This window comes from Sceloporus occidentalis, unplaced genomic scaffold, assembly GCF_023333645.1.
Source record: "Sceloporus occidentalis isolate IW3139 unplaced genomic scaffold, rSceOcc1.0.p SCAF_5, whole genome shotgun sequence".
Classification (NCBI taxonomy): Eukaryota; Metazoa; Chordata; class Lepidosauria; order Squamata; family Phrynosomatidae; genus Sceloporus; species Sceloporus occidentalis.
Genome location: NW_028316985.1, coordinates 12,203,321 through 12,226,530, shown reverse-complemented (window position 1 = coordinate 12,226,530; position 23,210 = coordinate 12,203,321). Strand labels below are relative to the sequence as shown.

At 40.4% G+C, this 23,210-nt stretch overlaps 1 protein-coding gene across 4 annotated transcripts in view; it reads left to right on the top strand.

Annotated features, from left to right (window-relative positions):
• The first annotated feature begins 22,439 nt into the window (after window positions 1-22,439).
• SOX5 (SRY-box transcription factor 5) overlaps window positions 22,440-23,210 on the top strand; it is a 454,554-nt gene continuing 453,783 nt past the window's right edge. For all 4 annotated transcript variants that reach the window (XM_089527613.1, XM_089527612.1, XM_089527609.1 and 1 more), the window contains exon 1: window positions 22,440-22,783. In XM_089527613.1, the coding sequence (XP_089383739.1) occupies window positions 22,746-22,783 (38 nt within the window). In that variant the 5' untranslated portion in view covers window positions 22,440-22,745. The remainder of the gene's footprint in view (window positions 22,784-23,210) is intronic.

Below are 23,210 nucleotides of genomic sequence, written 5' to 3'. Positions count from 1 at the left end.
TGAAATACTACTTTTTAGATGTGTATAGTTTTAATGCCCAAAATATGGTTAGTCATTGTTACAGAGCACAATCCTAGTTCACTAAGAACGTTGAGAGCCAAATAGGCAAGTACTAGATCCACTGGAAAAAAAAAGGTTGAATTTAAATCCCTCTCCAGTGGTTAAATGCCTGTACTGCAGCCACTCACTCAAAACCATGAGGTTGTGAGTTCAGTACCAGCGAAAGGGCTCAAGTTCGACTCAGGCATGCCTCCTTCTGAGGAGGTTGCTAAAATGAATATCCAGATTGTTGGGGGCAATTAGCGTACACTTTGTAAACCACTTAGGGAGTGCTTAAGTGCACTGATAAGTGATATAGAAATGTACTTGCTATTGCTATTGCTATTGCTATCTTGGAATGGTGGAAATTTCCTTGTCTTCACCTATGTTTGTGTCAGCATAGTGGCTGTGTCTCTGGATTGGGATTTTAATCTCAGCTGGCAGAGCAGTTGTAGTGGCAGATCTCTTAGATCAGTTGGCAGAGATTGGTTATACCAGCATAATGGTAGTTCAGCCAGCAGATGTTCAGTTTATTGAACACAAGAGGCTCTACCTATTCTCTAACTGTTACAGTTCCTCCCAAGCTCCTCCATAGTTTCAAAACTGGTGAAGGAAAGTGTCTCTGGGTAAAGCCCCTCGCTCTTACAACTTACATACTACTTACAACTGCATAGAGAAGAATTTCTGAAGATGGCTTAGTTGTCTGAAAAACAGATGATGAAACTGTACATTCAGATACTAGGTGGTAAGCTACTGTGTATAATAGTACAGTACTTCCTTTTGAGCAGGCATACATAGGTTTTGTTGAAGAGTAGTTTGAAATGAAGTCAAACTTTCAGACATTACAAAAATAAGTACTTCTGTAAGTGGGGGGAAATGTCTTAAGTCCGTCAAGATTTTGGAAAGTTAAAAATACCCTTTGCACAGTATTGTCCTATGTTATCAGATTCTGTGTGGTGAAAAATGTTGAAAGGGTTTTGTCAGAGGATGGGTCTTGTCTGGGTTTACTTTGAGTAAGTCAAGACTTTAAGAGTGGTTAGGTAACACTAGTGACATTTCCTTGTAAAAATATCTTCACTAGAATTATCTGCATGGTGTAGATAATGATCAGGAAGCCATCTCTTATGTACATTCATCTCATTTATGTATATATTGATTTTAAAGTCACTTTTCATCCATAAAGGTACCAGAGTGTTGAACGAGTAAGATTAAAAGAGTAAAATAATTTGTTCTTGTTGTGGGCTTTCAAGTTGTTTCTGACTTATGAAGACCCTGAAACAACCCCAGGGGATGCAGTGACTTAGTGGTTAAGACGCCAGTACTGATGAGCAGAAGACCAGAAGGTTGGCAGTTTGAGGTCCAGGTGCTGTATGATGGTGTGAGCTCCTGTCACTAGTCCCAGCTTCTGCCAACCTAGCAGTTCAAAAGCATGCAAATGCAAGTAGATAGATAGGTACCACTTCTCAGTGGGAAGGTAACCGCGTGTGGTGCAGTCATGCTGATCACATGACCACCTGAGCAGTCCTTGGACAATGCTGGCACTTCAGCTTAAAAACGGAGATGAGCACTGCCCCCTACAGTCAGTTACAACTGGGCATTCATGTCGAGGGACTACCTTCACCTTTAAAACAACTCCATCATGGTTTTTTTTTTAGCATGTTTCTTCAGAGGAGGTTTGCCACTGCCATCCTCTGAGGCTAAGAGATTGTGATTTGCCCACGATCACCCAGTTGGTTTCTGTGGTCAAGTGAGGATTTGAATCCTGCTCTCCAGAATCTTAGTCCAGTGCTCACACCACTACATCATGCTCACTCACCATAATGAAAACTCCAAATATGACATCGTGACATAGGAAAACAAGCAAAATAAATAAAAAACAATCAGCTAATTTTAAAATGCCTTGGGAAATAACAGGATTTTGACCTGGCTCTGTAGTGATGATAATGTTGGTACAACTTACATGGGGCCAAGTATTCCAAAGCTGGTGAATCACCATTGAAAAAGATGTTCTCCCTTCTATAAACAGTGCAACAAAGGTACCTGGAGAAGTGGCTCTCCTGATGATTTTATGTCACTCATATTATGATAACAGGGAATGATTTTCTTGTAGCTATTTGGTTCCACGTCAACCAGGGCTTTAAAGTTCAACACCAGCATCTTGAATTGGGGTGGGATCAAATAGGCAGCCAGTGTTAAATTTGCATCCATTTATTCACTCTTCACTATTCAAAATGCTCTTTAAAACTCCCCCCAAAAACACATCTATGGTCAAAGAATCTGCATCAGAAACTTGCCCAACATGATAATGCTGGAGGACTGCCGGGATTTGTAGCACAGCCCATTTGGCAGGAGCCAGGTGGAGAAAGGGTGACTGGGGCTGCATCTATGCTCAAAAATTAATGCAGTTTAACATTGTATTAACTGGCATAGCTCAATGCTATGGAATTTTGGGATTTGTGGTTTTGTGAGATATTTAGCCTTCACTCTCAGAGACCTCTGGTGCCACAACAAACTACAAATCTCATGGCAGTTAAAGCAGTGTCACACTACATTAATTCTGCAGTGTGGCAACAGCCTTAGAGGTATTTCTCAGAAACAACTGTATGATTGCCTTAGAAATACATTGTATTGACTCTTGCTATAAACCAGGCTGAGAATTTCCAGACTTCCAGATGTTGTTTGACTGAAATGGCCAGCATTTTTTATCACTGGCTATGCTGCCTGAGATTACTGGGAGCTGCAGTTCAACAGCATCTGGAGAATCACACCATCCCAGCTGTAAACTTTAAATGGGCTTATTTATGAACTCTACATGCCAAAGCCAGTGATTCCTCTCCTTCTAAGCAACAACAGCAGCAACAAGAGGAAGACGGATTTATCCATATTGGTAGTATTATTACTATTATAAAGTAACTGCTCTCTCCCTCTCTCTCTCACACATAATGTGAATGCATCTCAAAATGGACCTTGTGATATTTCTGGGAATTTCTTTCCTTACTGAATTCTGTGATAGCACCTTGTCATGTAGCAGCTCACCAAGCAACCATTTCTTTTTTCATGCCAGATTGTGTGAGCAAGGTCATTTTATGAAGAAGCCTTACTTTGGGGAAACTGTGGGTTACCTTCATAAATATCAAGTATCTTTTTAAAAAATCGCTTACATTTCACATTAACCAAAAATGTTTCCTGAAAGCAAAATACAAGCACTGTCGTTGTAACTAGAAACAGCCAATAAAATAAAATAACAACAAAAAAAACTGAAAAGAGGAGTTGTCAAATCTCGGGTGCGTTCATCCAGGTTTTCCATCTGCCCATGTAATTTACATCTTAAAGGCACAAAACATAAATGAAAACTGACAAAGCCTGAAGTCTTCAATCCATGTTCACTACAGAAGTCACACTGTGAAGTTGGATAACTCCAGATTTAATGAGTGATAGAAGTACAGTTGAAATCCATTGAGAACAATGATAATTTTCTAGGGGCATCAGCTGACCTTTCTTTCAGGTCTGTCAGTGACTATTAGCCATCAGAAATAAATGAAACTTACCAAAGTACTGAGCACCACTTGCTGATGGGGGTGTGGGCATGAGTTGCAGAAGGTAGTTCCTTTGTTCTGTTTGGATTTTTTAAAATATTTAATGGCATCTTTCATAAGCACAGCTTGTAAAAGTTGCATTTTTGGACTACAGCTCCCAGAGTCCCTCAGCCAAGATGATCACTAACCATGCAGGCTGGAGGATTCTAGAAAGTGTGGTTCAAAAATGAAACTTTTCCAAGCTCAGTAGGAAGCAAGATGCTGGACAAGGACAGGGTGGTTTCTGATACCCCTTAAGTGAAACCCCTTAATTTGCACAGTCACATGTGTAAATTATGCAAAATAATTTCTTATTATGCCAGTCATGTGTGGCTCAGTCCCACTGGTCATTTCGTGCTAAAATCACTCCTTCAGAGTAGTTCTACAGATATGAAACAGGTAGCGGTTTCTGCTTTGATATTTAATATGTAATGCTGGAGCATACAACCTGTAAGTCACAATCCACTTGCATACAAACCCATGGCATAACTAGGCTTGGTGTTACCCAGTGCAGGGTGGCAGCGGCAGTAGTGGACCACCTTGTCCTCTCCTCGCTCCCATGCCCTGTGCACCGGGCCAGATCTGGAAAGATCCAGGTGGCTGTGCAGGTGAGCAGGCAAGACAGCAAACAGCACCCTCCTTTATCTCTCACTGTCCTGCCTGCCTGACTGCCTGGCTGGCCAGACCCAGAAATACCCAGGTGTCTGGGTGGGTGGCTGGGCAAGCCAGCATACGGCCATGCCCTCCTTTGCCAGGAGGGAAGGGACAGCAGAAAAATGATCTGCAATGTGGGGGGACATCCTTTCTCCTTACTATCCTTTGTCTTTATAGGAGTCCTGTGCCATGAACAGGTGGTGGGAATGCAGATACTCAGCAGTTACAGGCAGGAGTATGGCAATGGTGTGTGGGAGTGGGGGTGGTGCGGAGAACAAATGCATTGCCCCCTAACAATTCTTATTCTGCCTCCTCATGAAATTTTCCTTCAGCCATCACATTTCGAACATTGCAGGTGAACATTTAGAAAACCAGAGACATAGCTGTGTTAGTCAGTCTGCTTCCTGAGATACATATGGGTGAACTATTACAACTTCTTTAAATAAAGTTAGTTTCAAAGATACTACAAGATCCCTTTGAGTTTAGGTATTCATTTTCATATAAGTGCATTAAAAAAATTCTAAGTAGCTATTTCAGAACTGGAAAAGATTTTAAGACCTGGAGACCTAAATTACATACTGAGTGTTCAAGCAAGTGAAATAGCAGTTGGTTGCAAACACTCATTCAGAACAGGTCTGTAGAATCTCCTAGGTAAATATGTGCAAGCACTTCAACAGAGAAATAATTTCAAAAACATTTTGAACTGCGAGGAGTAATATATTGCAACAACTATGGAGACCCAATTTACATGATCACTCAGTACAGAGTCTAAAATTAGATAACTGCATCTATGGTCTTACATCTGTACCTGCAAAATGAGTACATACCTACTGATATGACACAAGGTTATGGTTTGATAAGGATTTCAGACATAATGTAGTTATTTGACTTATTCACCCAAGATGGGACCTAAAGCAGCGTACAATATGCATTAAAATTATTAACGTACATGGTAAAAGAGTTAAGACAGCATTAAACAAACGACCCAACTGAAACATTGTTTTAAAAATATTAATGTCAAAATAATTTTAAAAACATAAAACATATGGCATAAAACATATGTTTTCTGACATATGGCAACCGTAAGGCACACCTATCATATGATTTTCTGGGACTGAGAGTATATGACTCACTCAAGGCCATCCAACGAGTTTCCATGGCTTCCAAAAGTGCTCTGTGGAACTTGATGTCAACTTTTTTCAGTGTAACAAAACCCAGGGGCCACAAAACAGGTTTGGCTTCTGTCTTTTGTCACCCCATTCTTTCAACTGATGCTGGTTCATATATCAGGCATGATGAACAATTGTACCTCTTATGGTACTGGTTGTCCTTGGATGCTGTCTTTTACCTTTTCACATAGAACTGGATATTAGTGATCCACTTGTATGATAGAAAGTCAAGGGCTGACCTCAAGAATATCAAAAAATTATTCAGTACTCTTGAATCAGAGGGTTTAAGTTACAAGGAAGGGATTTCTACCAAGCATTTGGGAGAACTTTCTGACAGTACAAGCTGTTCAACAGTGGAACAGACTGCCTTAGAAAGTGTTGGATTTTCCGTCATTAGTGGGCTTTAAGAAAAGGGTGGAGGGTCACCAGTCAGGGATGCTATAGTAGCAGATTGCCTGCATTATCGGGGAAAGGTTGCAGATGGTCTTTTGGGTGCTTGCAACCCTAGGGAGCCACTGTCCCTAACTCTGGTATTTAATGGGAAAGAGCAAGTTCACTTTCGCCCACCCATGTCTCATAATACAACTCCCATAAAATTTAATTGGTGCCCATTTTATCCATTATGTATATATCCCAGCATTTTTCAGAGTAGGGCATGAGGTGTCATCCCATGTCACCCTCACCACAAACTTTATATATTAGATTGGATTATATTTATATCCCTCCTTCCCTCCTTAGGGCCATTAACAGTAAGAACATTCAAATAAAATTAGAAGCACAGTTAAAACATAGAAACACAATTAAAATATCATTAAATAGATTTGCACTCAAACATTCAATTCATCAGCTTAAATGCCAAAGACCTGTTTGAATAACAGTATTTTTGTCTAGTGATAGAAGGACAGCGAAGCAAGTGACAGCCTACCCTTTCTTGGCAAGGAGCTCCTTTGCCATTCATAAAATCGTCTCTTATGCCCCTACCAACCATGGTAGCAGCAATTTGACCACATGCCATAACCACAAATGAGGACAAGGCACCATAAAATGTAGGACATTACCAAATAAAAACTAAAGAGACCAATATAAATATAAATTCATGTTTTTTAGTCATGCTCAACATGGAGGACATTTTGGAATTCCTCCTGCATAGAAGGCTGAAATGTCAGACATGTTCTGGAAAAGAAGGACATCTGGTCACCCTGGGTAGCAAGAACACAACGTCGTTCTCCAACAATTTTAAAAATCTAGACAGGCGCATTTTGGAGAATAGCCTTAAAGTCGGGAGAGTCATAACCGATGTAAAAGCTGGACTGTGAAAAATGTTGACAGGAACTGAATCAGCTCATCTGAAATGTGGTGCTGAAGGAACATTCTATGGAATCCATGGATTGCCAAAAAAAGACAAATAAACACTGCTTAGCTATGAGGGTGGAGCCAGCTTGTTTTCTGATGCTCCAGAGACTAGGACACAGAGCATTGGATGCAAGCTACAGGAAAAGAGATTCCACCTCAACATTAGCAAAAACAAAAACAAAAACCTTCCTGACATTAGGAGCTGTTTGATAGTGTAACATGCTGCCTCAAAGTGTGGTGGAGTCTCCTTCTTTGGAGGTTTTGAAACAGAGGCTAGATGGCCATCTGTTGGAGGTTCTTTGATTTTGTATTTCTGCATGGCAGGGGGGTTGAACTGAATGTGTCTTGCAGTCTCTTCCCACTGTATGATTCTGTGTTTCTATCTGAAAGATTATATCCCTTCAATCAAACCTGCAAGAACTCTAAGATCTTTAGGGAAAGGCATTCTCTCAGTCCTCCACCATCATTGGATCATTTAGTGAGGACACAGGAGAGGGCCTTCTTGGTGGCTGCTCCCACCCTCTGGAACACCCTTCCATGGATAGCTAGGCTGCCCTCCTTCCTGCTTTCCCTTCACCAGAAGGTCAAACCCTTTTTGTTTCAGCAGGCTTTTAATATTGAATTATCTCAGGGAGGCCCCACTGTCAGAGAAAGGCGGCATATAAATCAAATCAAATTGATCAAAATGGGCCTGAGAGCAAACCAGATTTGAGCTCTCACTAGAAGCCAGTATGACTAACCTGAGACTGGCATCTGTTGGACATTTCATGAGAGGATGCAACCCATTGGAAAAGATTATAATGCTTAGTAAAGTGGGAGGCAGTAGGAAAGGAGGATGGACACATTACAGGTGGATTGATGGAGTCAAGGAAGCCACAGCCCTGGGTTTGCAAGACCTGAGCAGAAGAGTTGATAACCGGGACTCTTGGAAGTCTTTCATTGATAAGATCAACTTAAATTGAAGTTGACTTGATGGCAAATATTAACAGTGCAACTTGTCTCTTAAGTCATCAGTGTGAACAATTCTTATGGCAACAGCATTGTTTTTCTTGATTTTATTTCCCCCATTGTTTGTCTTTCCCCCCCTTTCTCTCCCATCTAATTGTTGGTGAAAATTCTTGATATTTAACCTTCCATTCTCTTCCGGCAGTAAGATCCCTTTACCTCCTGTCCTGCCATCAGTCTCCATGGAGAACGATTGGTTTCTGTCCTCTTCATAACAGCGTTTTATGAATGTAGGTGCAATGAATCAAATCTTTCCCAGAACAAGCATTCTCTTTCTGTCACACAATGCACAATTATGTGTTCAATCTGTGTACACTGGCTTCCATTTATCATGGGATCAGCATTTTACTGCCATTTTAGATTTCATGGAGAGTGAGCAAAAATGCCAGTTAAACAATGATTCTAATTTCGGTCAAGCAATTGTTCTCCATCTATATGTAACGAGCCATATGAGTGCTAGTTATTCTACAACTGATTCCTATTATGTTGCTAAGGATGGGATCCAGCCAAAGTAAAGCAAACTTAAACCCTGCCCCACTTTGAGTGAAAATGTAAGCACCACCTGCTTAATTTCCCCAAATGAAACTGATTTATTAAAAAGTGTTAACTTTGCCTTGATCATATTATTTTAAACCTTGTGGGCAAGTGCAAAATGGCATCCCTTGCTATGATGTATTTGAATTAGGGCCAAAACCTGTGATCTGTAGGTGACTGGAAATAACTCTACCTGCACTCTTTGTGAGAGTATTCATTTTCGGTATCCCCATTTTATTCAGTGCTACTCCTCCCCCCTCCCTTATCTGCTGTTTTTCAGTGTTGCTGAAAATCCAGATGGTTACTTCTCCCTGGATGTGTCACATGCATAATCCCAACAACAACAACAAAATAACACTGGGATGTAATGAACATCCAAATAGAATAAATGCACCCTAGACATTTAAAGTTGAAATATGCCTATTTACCCAGTAATAATCAAATATAAGCTAACTGTAGCAACATTCTTACAATTTTAGTATTACAATGGTCCTTCCACATTCACTGGATTTAAGGGTGAAGGATCCCTGTGAATGTGGGAAAAACACAAATAAAAAAGCACTATTCTTTTTTCCAGAGAGAACACTTCTCTAGGAATCTCCAGATCCTCCAGTGCAACTCTGTGGTCAATATATGTGAGAAGCTAGCCAGAGAATCATGCTGGGAGATCTACCAAATGCCTAGAGAAATGTTTTCTCTAGGAACCTCTAAGTCAGTGGTTCTGAACCTTTGGCTCTTCTAATGTTTTGGACTCCAACTCCCAGAAGTCCCAGCCAGCTTGCCTAAATGATCAGGAATTCTAGGAGCTGAACTCTAAAATGCCTGGCGGACCCAGGGTTGAGAACCACTGCTCTAGATTCTTCAGTGCAACTCTATGATTAACTTCCTACAGAGTTGTGCTGAAGGACCTAGAAATTACTAGAGAGAACATATTAATAAAAACTACAAAAAAAAAATCAAATCTGCAGAAGTCAAAGCCATAAATGTGGAGGGTCACATGTATTAAGTCAAAAACAGCCATGCAAACACAGTGAAAGCCAATATTGATTACCATAAAGTAATGTCACATAACATTACAGTGTCACAATACTTGTACTCTGGTGAGTCCTCAGTCACAATATGGTTGTTTTTGACTTAATAATACTAAAATTGTAAGAATGTTGTTATAGGCGCTGTAGAGACCGGCGGCCTGCACACGTACTAGAATTACCTCAGGGCGTCCTTTCCAGATGCCCCGCAACCATAGTAAGTTGTAATGGTGGCACCCTTTCTACATGGGCGCCACCATTACGATGTCATGGTTGCGCCGCCTCCAAATGGAGCAGTGTGGACATGATGTCTTGGTGCCGCTGAAGGGCACCTGTGGCACCGGAAGGAACTCCGAAACGGAGCTCCTTCCTTTGTTTGTGTCACTGGTGCAGCCTTTACATGGCTGTGCCAGCGACACAAAGGAGAAAGAGGCCGAGCGGCCCCTTTCTCTTGTTCCCCACATCTGTCGGGCTGTCCTTGGGGCTAGAAGCCCCAAGGACACCCCTTTCCAGGCCACGGGGAAGCGGCCTTTTGCCGCTTCCCCACAGCCTGGAAAAGCGGCGGATCAGGGCCTCAGGGCTGCCACTGTGGCAGCTGAGGCCCCGATCCGTCGGGGAAAGGGGCGGGTGCAGGTCGCCCCAAAGGGCAGTCTGTACACCACCATAGCTAGCTTATATTTGATGATTACTGGGTAAATAGGTATACAGTTGGGTAAACAGGTATAGCTCAACTTTATATGCATAATCCCAGATAATCAGTGTTTGAGTTTATATGCACAATCTCAGTTAATCAGCAATCATATCGTGAACCAGGTGGCCAGTCAGATTTAAACCCTTGATGATATCACTCAGATCAAAGTTAGTTGAGTGTAAGGGTGGTGCTTCCAACCAATCAGGGTCACAAGGGCAATTCCATCTAACTAGGGATTCCTCATTGAAAAGGATAATTTTGCTACACTGGAAAACCAATTACAATTGTCTTAAGGCTGGCATCACTGATGGCAAATGGAGCTGAGATTCTCAAGAAAGGAAAATAATTAACAACATTTTTACTAGCATTGCTGGAAAAAAATAGCAAGGGGGGCTTTTTTTTTGGCAGGACCATAAATGTTCCCAAAGTACAGTGAACAGTTTCCGTTCAGCTGTAATTAACATACATATAGCAAATGCTGGCATCTTTTAAAAGTTGCCAATTACAGTTAAGACTGGAATTTCTTTTTAAAAATTAGAGTCTATTTTTTAAAGAGTCAAAACGTCACAATGCTTTTCTTTGCTAGTTATCTGATTATCTTTTTTTTATTTCTTTGTCATTCACTTTCTTCAGGCCACATAAACACCTTGCATTTATATATTTCAAAAAGCATAAATCAGTTGTATTACTAAAAACAAAACAAAAAAGCAAAAAAATATTACAAAACACACATCTCAACTTGACACATGTACTAAATTCCCATTAATGAAAACGTCAGCTCAGCATGCCACTTCCAGGAGCAGGGGGGAATGACTTCTTAAATATGCCTTCCAAACTATATCATAGTCAACTCTTTCCAGGCTTCCAAACTAAACCGTTGCTACTCAAAACAAATCCTCATTAGAAAATAAGTCAGTTGTATTCCTTTCTCACTTTTCCTACTTGTAGCCTTAAACAGAAACAGACTTGAAAAAAGAAAGCTATAATTGTGTTTAACCCTCCAGCACTACATTGGAAGCTTTTAGTCCCTTCAATGAATTGCAAATTATTATTATTATTATTATTATTATTATTATTATTATTTACCCACCTCTCATCAAAGCTTGAGGCATGGTACAACATAGATTAAAACAGAATATATAACTTAACATATAAAACCATTTAAACACATAGGTAAAAACGTATACATTTAAGATTAGGACAACCATTACATATTAAAATAATCCAGGGATTAATTAAAAATGTACCAATTTAAAATTCATAGTTTAAAATTCATAGTTTTAAAATTTAAAATGTATAGTTTAACATTGACCAGGTAGTCCTGCCAGAAGAAATAGGCCTTTAATACTGTTTTAAATTCAGACAGCATGTTTAGCTGTCAAATCTCTCCAAGCAGGTAGTTCCACAGTCTAGGGGTGGCCAATGTAAAGGTCCTCTGGATTGCAGTTGCCAGTCTAGCTGGTTGAAGTAAATGTCCCCCAAAAGACCTGAGCGTAGAGAGCAGATCATGTAGGAGAAGGTGATCCCTTAGGTAACTTGGACCCAAACCATGTAGGGCTTTGTACTTTGCCCAGAAATTAACTGTCAGCCAGTGGATTGATCATACTAATGTATGATATGCTCACTGCTGAATGTACCAGTGACCAATCTGGCTACCATATTTTGAACTAATTAGAATTTTTGAACTTGGTACAAAGGTAGGCCAATGTACAGCAAGTTTAGAGTTTACCAGAGCATGTACTACCATCTTTAGATCTTCCAGTTCTAGAAGGGGCACAGCTGGCGTATCAGCCAAAGCTGATAATAAGCACGCTTAACCATCACATCTATCTGAGTTGACGTTTGGAGAGATAGATCCAGGAGCACTCCCAAGCTGTGAACACAGTCTTTCAGGGAGAGTGTAACCCCCATCCAGAACTGAGCAACCTCAACCCCATATTAGAACTCCAACTCCAGGGTAGGTTCCTTGATAGTAAGCACTTTTGCCTTGTCTGGAGTATGTTTCAATTGGTTTTTCTTTATCCAGCCCATTACCCACACTGCCCACAATGTAAGTCATTGCATGACATTGTCATCTGCACAGTAGTAAACAATGGTTGGAATAATCTTAGTGAGTTATGCATGTCATTATGCAATGCCTTTTCCCTGGCTGTAGAATGGACATCACCACACTCCATATCCTGTCCCCTACATGTGGCAATTGTCACATGGTTTCCCATGTAGACACCAGACCCTCCATTTGCTTTACATTTTTAAGGTGGTTGCTTCATGTGACAAGCAAACACATCCTGTGGCCTGAATTTTCTTTGATGAAATTCAGTGATAATTCTAAACATTTACATCCTGAAACTGTTGCTGTTTCTGGTGAAACCTTTCTCTTGAAATCTTCCTTCCTTCCTTCCTTCCTTCCTTCCTTCCTTCCTTCCAACAATTAGCAATACACACTCCCTATTCTATGTTGTAAGTTTCCTTGGGTCATATGTGAGGGAAAACATGGGAAATAAATTAAACAAATTAAAGAAATAAGTAATAAGTATGACATTTTAGTCACCCAGAAGTCCTAGAATATAGAAATATGTAGTGACCGCCTGTTTTGGATTATATTTCAACAGTCATATTAGTCTTAAGCAAAAACACATCTAAACTATAGATGTATTAGCAACTTTTCAGATGAACTAATTTTAATACTATTTAAACTTTCCCAATGCGTAAGTGAAATAGCTGGCAGCATGCAATACTTCTCAGTTGTAAGGATCAGCTAGCCTAGGTTTCACACTGGCAGAATGTGTTGATTTGGTGCGTGTGTGTGTGTGTCCCACCTTTACTTTTAAGTACAGTGATCTGCCAGTGGAGGTAGAGTAACAGTGGGGAATTGTAGCAGGTTTGGTACATAGTATTTGCACCACATTTACTATGCAGCTGTGACCTTTTCCAATTGGTTATTTCCACTTTAGGCAATTACCAGCTGATTTTGCAGAGCTTGGGGGGAAAGATGACTATTTTCCCCCCAGTATCTACCCCTCCTAGATACCTCTATAATTTCTTTTTAATCAAAATTGAGATATTCACCCCATTTTAGGTGTGGAGATTCAGGGATGTGCTTTAGCATGTCTTGTGGGACTCTGGGGGCTGCAAAAAAGCATCTTGGCAAGAACATTCAGTTCACAGGCTGCAGTTTTTCCACCTCTGAAGTAGGGAATGATGTTGTCAGAATCACCTCTATGAGTCAGCTCATTTCTGCTGTCCGTGTACTTTGTTCTCCACAGTCCTATAGGAATTTCCAAAATCTAGGGCTAGGCAGTCATAGGACTTTATCACATGGGGAAAATCAGGGATTTAAACAGTTTCCTGGGAAAGTCGTGTAATCATGGCTAAGATTTTCATATGACATCACGATTAGAGAGAACTTATCCCAGGAATAACCAGGAATGCTCCAGCAACAAGTCATTCACAGGGAAATCTTAGCCGTGATCACGTTACTGTCCTGGGAAAATGCCTGTTTAAACCACTGTTTCCCCCATGTGATAGTCTCCATAGTTACAGACCCCTTAGTGTTGTAACCAGAAATACAAACCATAGGGCTTGATCCACATCAACAAACAAGTTCTAGAAGTTTTTGCCTTCACTTAGGACAGGTAGAGCTGATTGATCTTATTTGCCCATGCAAGATCAAGACATTCTAAACTATTTCTCATAACAGCAAGGATCACTCATGGTGAAATATGGTTGCTGAAAAATCCATCCCTTTTTACTTCACCCTTTCCTAGCTACTGTAAAAATGTCACCTGAACTCAGAGGAAATAGGGAAACATGAAGGGGATGACAGATGGTGTTATTTTGTCTGCTGATTAAAAAAAAGAATCCCAATATTTGCCCTGGGAGCCCTAGAAGGGAGTTCCACAACTTGGAACCAACCACTGAGAAGATTTTCTCCCATGTTTGCACCAAACATGATGGCATTGATAGAAAAATCCCTTTTCCACAGACCTTAAAACTCTTAAAACTTGGCTGAAGCAGCAGGTACATAGCTTGGGAGTGTTCCTAGCTCCATCTTTGTAACTGGAGGCCCAAGTGGACTTTGTGGCATGGAGTGCTTTATGCCAGCTTCAGCTAGTGTGCCAGTGATGGCCTTTCCTGGACAGATAAACTAACCACAGTAATCCATGCACTGGTAACCTTCAAGGCTTTAGACTACAGTAATGGTCTCTCCATGGGGCTACCAGTGAGGTAGACTCAGGAGATGCAGCTAGTGCAAAATGTACCTATGAGACTGCTGACTGGAGTACCATTTCGAGATTTTAACTGCTTTTATATGATGTTTTAACCTAATGTACTTCTGATTGTATTTTATATTGTAAATCCTGTGCTGTATAGTTGCTTTGAATTTGTAAGCTGCTTTGATCCCAGGAAAAGCAGTATAGAAATAAATATTTATTATTATTATTATTATTATTATTATTATTATTAGAGCACATCATGCTAGTTATAAAAGAATTGGACTAGCTGTTAAAGCATTTCTGGTCTGAATTCAAGAAGCTTGTGTTGACATTTAAAGCCCTAAACCCCTTGGAGCCTTGATACTTCAGGGAATGCTTCTCCCCATATGTGCCTGCTTGAGGATTAAGATCTGCTGGGGGAGACCCTCTTCCATGTCCAACCAGTGAGATCAATATACTGTACTGGGGCATGGGACCAGGCCTTCTCAGCTGTGGCACCCCAATTGTGGAATGCTCTCCCCAGAGGCCCACTGCCACAAACATTTATGTCATTGAGGTACCAAGTTATAACTTAGCTATTCATCAAAACCTTCAGGTCTCATTTATTCATCCCAAAGCCAGTGTACATAGTTTTTAAAATCTTTAAATATGTTTTTTAACTTCTTTCTTAATTTTAATATGTTCTAGTAAATATAATTATCTTATTGTTTTAAATTGTGTAATTTGCTTTAATGCTTCTTGTAAGCTGCTCTGAGATCTTTGGGTTGTTAATCTCACTGAAACTGAAGGGCTGACAATGGGTTTGTGGTTCTTTGGTCTGTTTTGTTCTATATTTAATCTATTTTTGTTTAAGTAATTTCAGTGCCACCACTCCCAGAACTGGTCATTTGTGCCAAAGGGAGCCCCAATAGATACCATTCTGAGGCCCCAACTGCTATAATCTGGTCTTGCTTGATGGCATACCCTACTGTAAACACAGTGCTGTTATTCTTGATGGAGAATTCAGCAGTTTGGGACAGATGCTCAAGGCAAGTTAAAGCAAAATAACAACAAACAAACAAAACATTATGATAGAAACTTTAAACACAATTAAACAAGCTATTATATCAAAACAGTATTGATTTTAGGTCAGAGTGTGGGAAGAAGGTGGAATATCAATCAATCAATCAATTGGAGATAATGGTCTTTCAGATAGTCTGAAGCTATTGATTTGTATATCATTACTCTTGATAGTTACAGCTAGTCAGTGAACTTCAGACTTTCCCAACCAATTCACCACATGTTTCAATCTTCATCTTCCATCAGCTCTCAACAAGTATGGTCAATGACCATGGATGCTGGGAATTATCTAAAATATCTAGAGGGTGCAAAGTTGGAAAAGATGGAAGATACCATACTGAGGAGGATGGACTAATTGACCAAGCTTTCAGCCTAGGTCCTCTCATACCTGGAATCTTGGCATAAGCAGCCTTTTGTTTTTGTTAACTTCATCCTATGAGTGAGAGATCTCCATGTTACCTTCTTGCAAACTCACAGATATGGCTTTCTTGATTGAGTCAATCCATCCATAATGTGGTCTTCTTTACCCACTGCTTACAACTTTACCAAGCATTATTGGCTTTGCTAATGATATGTACAAACTTTTTCTGGGTTTTTTGGGCTATGTGGTCATGTTCTAGAAGAATTTCTTCCTGACATTTCGCCAGCATCTGTGGCTGGCATCTTCAGAGAAAGATATGTACAAAGTATGACAGTCTCATCTTGGCTTATATGGATAGGTCAGACTTGAAATGCTCTTAGGGCACATTTATTTGCCTTTATGGGAATCCATGGTAGCCATGGAATCTTCCTCCAGCATCATATTTCAGATGAGATGATTCTTGTCCTATCAGCTTTCCTATAAACACCACTGTATCAAGTCTCTTTATCCTAACCCCGAAGTGATTCAGTAAATTACTACTTCAGAGCACTTTACTATTTCTCTAAATAAATAGCTTTCAATGATTTTTTTGCTAATATTTATTTAGTTATTTATTTAAACATTTATATCTTGCCCTATATTATAGGACCACAGGGTGGCATACAAACAGATCAGTTTAACCAGTTTTAGCAGTGTAAATCAGTAAAAAGAAATTAAATGAATTACAATTGTATCAATCATTTTGACAAGTTAAAGCAAAACAGTTAAAACCAATTTGAACATTTAAAGCAATTTAATACCATCATGTATGTGCAGATCTGGGCTGCAAAGGCTTTAATAAAGAATAGCACGTTTTTATTTGGCACCAAGCAGACTTCTAAAGGAAGGTTCTTCCACAACTGGGGTGCCACAACAATCTTTTTAATACCTGACAATACTGAGATCCATGGTAAGTCCCAAGTAAGTGTGGCTAGGAAAGCAGCCTTTGTTTCACTATACAAGGCTTAGCCTGAAATACTCTCTGTACTTTATTCTGAATAAACACATATAGGATTCCACTATTTAAATGTTCACTGAAATTCTTTGCACATCTGATGTGTTGTTCTTTGGATATTATGTTGATTGTTTTGTCCATTTTTTCCAGTTGGCATCAATTTGTCTATGTGTGTGCTGTACATCGATATTTGTCCAGTAATAACTAATAACTGCAATGGTGAATCTCAGAGTCATGTGCTAAATGTATCTTTCCAATTGAATTCTGCCCTTTCCCCCCAAAAAAACCTTTGTAAGTATTTTCCTTCCCTCTTCAGCATAAACAGAATAGCATACATTTTAACTTTCATTTCAATCCATCCTGTTTTCTTCACTATGGGTGCATATGCACTTCAGAATTAAATCAGTTTCACACCACTTTAATTGCCCTGGCTCAATGCTGTGGAGTACTAAATAGTTTTGCAAGTTATTTAGTGTTCTCTGTCAAGAGCTCTGGTGTTACAACAAACTACAAATTCCAGGATTCCATAGCATTGAGGCATAATGCAATGTCAAACGTCATTAGTTCTTCAGTGCAGATGCAGCCTATGTCCCCACCTAGACACACTGTAATTAATCTTAGTAATGGTTTAAGGAATCAAGTCATCTTCATGGTGTGGTTGTTTGTTTCCATAAATCAATCTTCCCTAACTAATCTCTCTGCAGATGCATTGGGGTTAACCATCATGATGGCTGGAGATAAAGTTCAATCTATTTGGAGAATAGTTGGATAAAGCTGACCTAGATTACATTTAAGATTTACCACAGCTTTGGGTTCAGTTATAACAATAAATTACAGTTACAGTGGGCCCTTGGTAGCTGCTGGGGTTTGGTTTCAGGACCTTCTGTGGATAACAAAATCCATGGATGCTTTCAGTCCATTATATACAATGATGTAGTAAAATGGTGTCCAGCATATAAAATGGCAAAATTGCTCTTTGCGGTTTTTAAAAATATATATTTTTAAGCCATGGGTGGTGGAATTCGTGGATGAAGAAATGGTGAATATGGCAGGCCAACTGTAATTGAAAATGGAAGTAAACAATTCCAATCTCTGCCTCATGGGTCACAATACAGAACTACAGGGGAGCACACAGTTCCAAGGCCCATGCACATGGTGCTATACAATGGTTTAGTATTACATCCATGCCAGCTCTCTAATGACCCATCAAAGGAGAGGAAAAAGTGAAAATAATGTGTTTTATCAAAGAACCCAGGCTGACCCAGATAGCTGCTCTGGGTCATTAGTAAGTGTACAAGAATGTAAATGCTGAGTAGGTGCAGCCTTTTTCATTCCTGTATAGTAAAATGCACCTGCTCAGTATCCTTTTGCAGAAATACAGGAGCCCTGTAATTCTTTTCATCTAGTCACCATAGGTCAACCCCAGATTGAGTTGTGACCTAGCAAGCAAGATGTATAACACCACCTATATGTTGTTGTGTGCCTCCAAGTCCTTTCTGACTTACGACAGTCCTAAAGCAAACTTTTCATAGGATTTTATTTGAAAAAAAATGTTCAGAGGGGGGTTTACCATTGCCTATCTCTGAGGCTGTTACTTGCCCAAAGTCACCCAATGGGTTTCCATGACTGAGAGGGGATTTGAATCCTGTTCTCCAGAATCATAGTCCAGCTCATAAACCACTATATCATGAAATCAGTGTTTGCTTTCCCTGCCTGTGGTTTTAAATAGAATGGGATAGCAAACACCAGAAAAATCAGAGTGTATGCTCAGTGGACCACATTTGATGGTGACTTGAAAGTTGTCCAAGCCTCCCTTGAGATTCAGATGTTTGGGATGTACAGACAATGGAAGCATGGATTGGAAGGGAGAAATCCCACAAATTGTTTGCTCTGCTAATCTTCATTTGTGGTTCTGGCATAAGTATATGCCAGAACTTTTTTTTAAAAAAGTACAATTTTGGGCTCTAATCTCCCCCCACCCAGTTATGTGTCTGAATTACAAATCCTGTATCCTGATGGCATATCTGCTCATGTACAAGTTATGTGTCCATAGGATCTTTTTAGACCTTCCAATAAATGTATAGAGGTTGGGCATATGGGCATGATCTGTACTCCTCATATCTGAATAAGAGTTTGGTTAAATGTCCAAATCCATTCTAAGCCTCCCAACTGTATTTTAGTGTCCTTTTTCACATCTTGTGGAGAAGTTGTAAATAACTTGCATTATCAAAAATCAGCTCTAAATATGTGTGAAACTATATATTTCTTCCAAGTGCACCTTTAGTGCTTGAATTTTCAGTAATGGGACATTTATCAAAAAACAATAATTAAAATGTTTAAATATATTTGGCATGCAAATATTGCCTTTTTAGAAAACATTTCTGTTCATGAACGAACTTGGCTTTTGTTTGCAAGCATACTGTCTGCCTATTGCTATGGTGTGGGTATGTGTGCCAAAGAGAGGTGACATGCAAACACTGACCTGGTCAAACAGTTGCAGGGTCAGAACATTAGCTCTTTTTGTGCCTAAACCCCAGCTGTAGAGGCAAAGGGAAAAGAGGAAGGAAAGAAAGAAAGAATTCGGACAACAATAAAATGAAAATAAAGACACAAAGAGATACAAATTATGTAGTTTTAATTTTTTTGAGGCATGTTCTTTCTGAGCCATGGAGGAAAATCCAGGTTTCCACAAGCTGGTGTCTTCCAGATGTGTCGGATGAGAACTCTCACCAGCAGGAAACAATGGGAGTTGTTGTCCAACATACGCGAAAGATGCCAGGTTAGGGAATACTGGAGTCTGGGCTAGATCCATTTCGAACATGCTTCTTTGAAGAGATGAGTTTTTTTTCATAAAAATCTCTGCAGTAAATCTCATGCAGTGCTTTATCACACAGAGAATAGGAAGTTTTCCCTTTATGTGTGTACGCACATACTCCTCTCACCCTTGTCACTGGGATCAGACACCTTGTTTGATGCAACTTTGTGTGTGTGTTAGTTATCTAATTAAGCTAAGTTATCTAATGTGGACAACCTCTCTGCCTGACCTGGTTATGCTTGCTTCGAGGTGATGTAGTAAAAACCACCTTGGTGCAGATGCCTGTGTGTGTGTGTGTGTGTGTGTGTGTGTACTAGGACATTAAACACAGGCACTGCACTGCCTCAGTCCCCTTGAGGGTTCCTATTTGCATTATGTTGCAGAGCATGTTATGTCAGGGGTGGTGGTCATCCCTGGCATCCTATGTCAAGAGCCATTACCCGATTACCTTCTTGCTCTGCCAAATTGTTGTATGAATTACTGCAAGCAGCTATGGAGGCCAGGATGTGCAAGGCACCACCTCAGTCAGAACTGCCTTGTTATCTTGGCCAGACTTGGCCTAGCCAAGGAAGGAAACAGACCCCACAGGCTGCTGGAAAGAGAGACCGAGGCTGAACTGAACCATCATCTACAACTTGAAAGATGGGGGTTGCCTGTGTGTCTGGACCGGGGATTATTCCTCATGCACATAGTCACCCTGTGTGTAACAACTCTCCATTCCACAAAGTCCAGTTATTCTGATAAAAGTTGGGAGCAAAGGGAACTTCTTTTTAACAAGAATCATCCCCCCCCACTCCTGTTGTTTGTGGCGATGGTGGTGTTGGTGTTGCCAGGCTGCTTCATAGCACTTTGTGGGCAATGCAGTGAAACCGACAGAGTGAGTGACAAGTTGTTTACAGGTTTCCTTGAAGGGGCCTCTGGTATATTTCAATCTGTCAAAGTTGCTTTTCTTTCCTCCGAACAATGCTTGATTGTTGTGTTGGGTGGCTTTTCCCCCCCCTTCTTTCCCCTGCACAGAGTGAAAGGTTTTTGGTAGTGTTTTTCCCCAAAATGAAGTCCGAGTTGGAGAGAGGGAATGCAACACACACATGTGAATCTGTCTGTCTGCTTTTCTGTCTACCTAGAACTGAGACTCGGGGATTCTTATATATGCAAAATGTCATGGAAGAAATGGTTCTTAGGTGTTCCTATCTTTTCCCCCACCCTTTCTTTGCAACTTCTCTGAAGGAGTTGCTAAGTGCCAGCTGTCTTAACCAGGCAACCCCTTGTTTAAATTCCTCTTGGCCTTTCCCTCCATCCTCCCTTTCACCCCACTGAGCTTCACCTATACAAAAAGGAAATGTCGGTTATTTATCAGAGAAGAGCAGTTAAGAGAATATTTGTCAGGGCCCTCCTTTTTAAAAAACTAAAACTAAAATTGTGCACAAGCACACCTGCGAGTTCGCTCCCTCTTTGCACTAACAGATATATAGATGTTCAAATATAGCTGCATGTTAAATATAATGTGTCCCTCTTTCTGGAAGTGTTTCCCTCCCTCCTGCATCCTACAGTTAGAAGTTAAGATTATGATGAAGGGCTGACTTGCATTAGTGGAATTTGATCAATCTAGCAAAAAGAAGAGATTTTGCGGTGTGTGTACAACTTTGTGCAAACTCTTTGACGTTCGCACCCACCCACAAACACTTTCTCTTTTGTACGATTTTACCTACTCAAAAATCTAGCAAACTGGAGTGTGTGCCACCTTAGAAAAATTAATTTGGAGGCACATGTGTATATATTTTATGTCTCTATACAGAAGGGATATAAGGAAAAGACAGGTCTGGGTGTACCTTTGTCCGCATAAACCTGAGCATTCTAGGAGAAGAGAGGAGGTTTGATTCCAGATGGGAAAACCACATAGGGCTTCAATAAATCCTATTTATTCTACATTTGTGACCAAATGGGTTGGTGCAAATCTGTGTATTTTCCCTGTTTTCTTCACTGCCTCCCTGTCCTGAGTATGGTTTTGGCAAATGAGACGAGGGCTTGATTTATTTTGAATGATTGATCTTTAAAAAAAACAGCAACCAAGAAATGAAAACCAAACCAATACTCAGTGTATACACACACACACACACACACACACACACACCAAGATTTGGTGCAAATCTGTATATTTTCTCTGTTTTCTTCACTGCCACCCTGTCTTGAGTATGGTTTTGCCAAATGAGTGGGGGCTTGATTTATTTTCAACCAACCAACCAAGAAACAAAAACCAAACCATTACTCCTTCTCTCTCTCTCTACACACACACACACACACACACACACACACACACACCAAGAAACAAAAACCAAACCAATACTCATTGTGTGTGTATGTGTGTGTATATATATATATACATATAACCAAGAAATAAAAACCAAACTAATACTCATTATATATATGTGTGTGTGTGTGTACTCATTATGTGTGTGTGTGTATATATAAAACCAAGAAAAAAACCAAACCTATACTCATACACACACACATATACATATATACAAGAAACAAAAACCAAACCAATACTCATACACACACACCAAGAAACAAAAACTAAACCAATACTCTCTCTCTCTCTCTCTCTCTCTCTCTCTCTCTCTATATATATATATATATATATATATATATGAAATGAAGCTGCTATCTATGCTCAGCTCCATTGGGGGAGAGGGGTTTCAACCTGCCCCTTAGCCTGTCTGAGCCTTCAGGAGGAGTGGGAGAGGGAAAGAGGAGTGTGTGTGTGTTGTTGTGGTGATGGTGATGGTGATGGTGATGGTGATGCTTGGAGGGGGGAGGGGGAGGGAGGCTGAAAGATGCTGCCTTTGCCAGGCTTGCTTCTTTTGGAGGAGGGGGGGGCTTGCAAAGGCCCCCTGAGGTTTTCTTTTGGGGGGGGTCTGTGTGTGGCGCAGGGGACAGCCATGTGGCGCAGCTGTGGGGGGAGCTTGCGAAGCCCTCTTCCCTCCAGCTAAAGTGCGCTGCCCCTTTAAGAGCCTGGTCAAGGAGTCCTAGCTCTGAGAGAGAGAGAGAGAGAGAGAGGAGGAGGAGGAGGAGAAAGAGAGAGAAAATCAATCGGTTTAGGAGGTTTGGCTCCACTTGACAGGTTCAGTTGGAGGCGATCTTCGGTGGCGACGGTGACAAAGGGGGATCCCCAAACTGTCCTCTCTTTCTTCTTCTTCTTCTCCTACGTACATACATAGAAATATTATTATTATTATTATTTTTCCTCCAGCATGTTAACTGACCCTGATTTACCCCAGGAGTTTGAAAGGTGAGTCCAGGGAGCTTTTTTTATATATATATTGCATTTGATCTGATGCTGGGGATTTTGCTTTGCCAAGGCATGGTCTGTGGTTGCATTTCGAGCTGTTGTCTTTTGGGAGGGGGGTGTCTTGGGCTTCAGTGTTTCGCTTTTATCTATAGATATATTTCCCAACCTGCTGCCACGATGTTTCCAAAGTGTGCAACTTTTCCTTCTGTATAATCTTTCCAAATAAACAAACAAATCAGACAGGAAAGGAAAATCTTTGGCAATATATATAGAGAGAGAGATAAAGAAAGAAGGCAAGCCCTACCTAAACCCTTGAGCTTCCTTTCCCCTCCCTAGATGTCAGATTTGTGACTGATCTCTTGCTTTTGGTTACAAATGTTCCAATGTTGCCTTTCCCCTCCCATCCTTACAAAACTCCCAAAGTCCT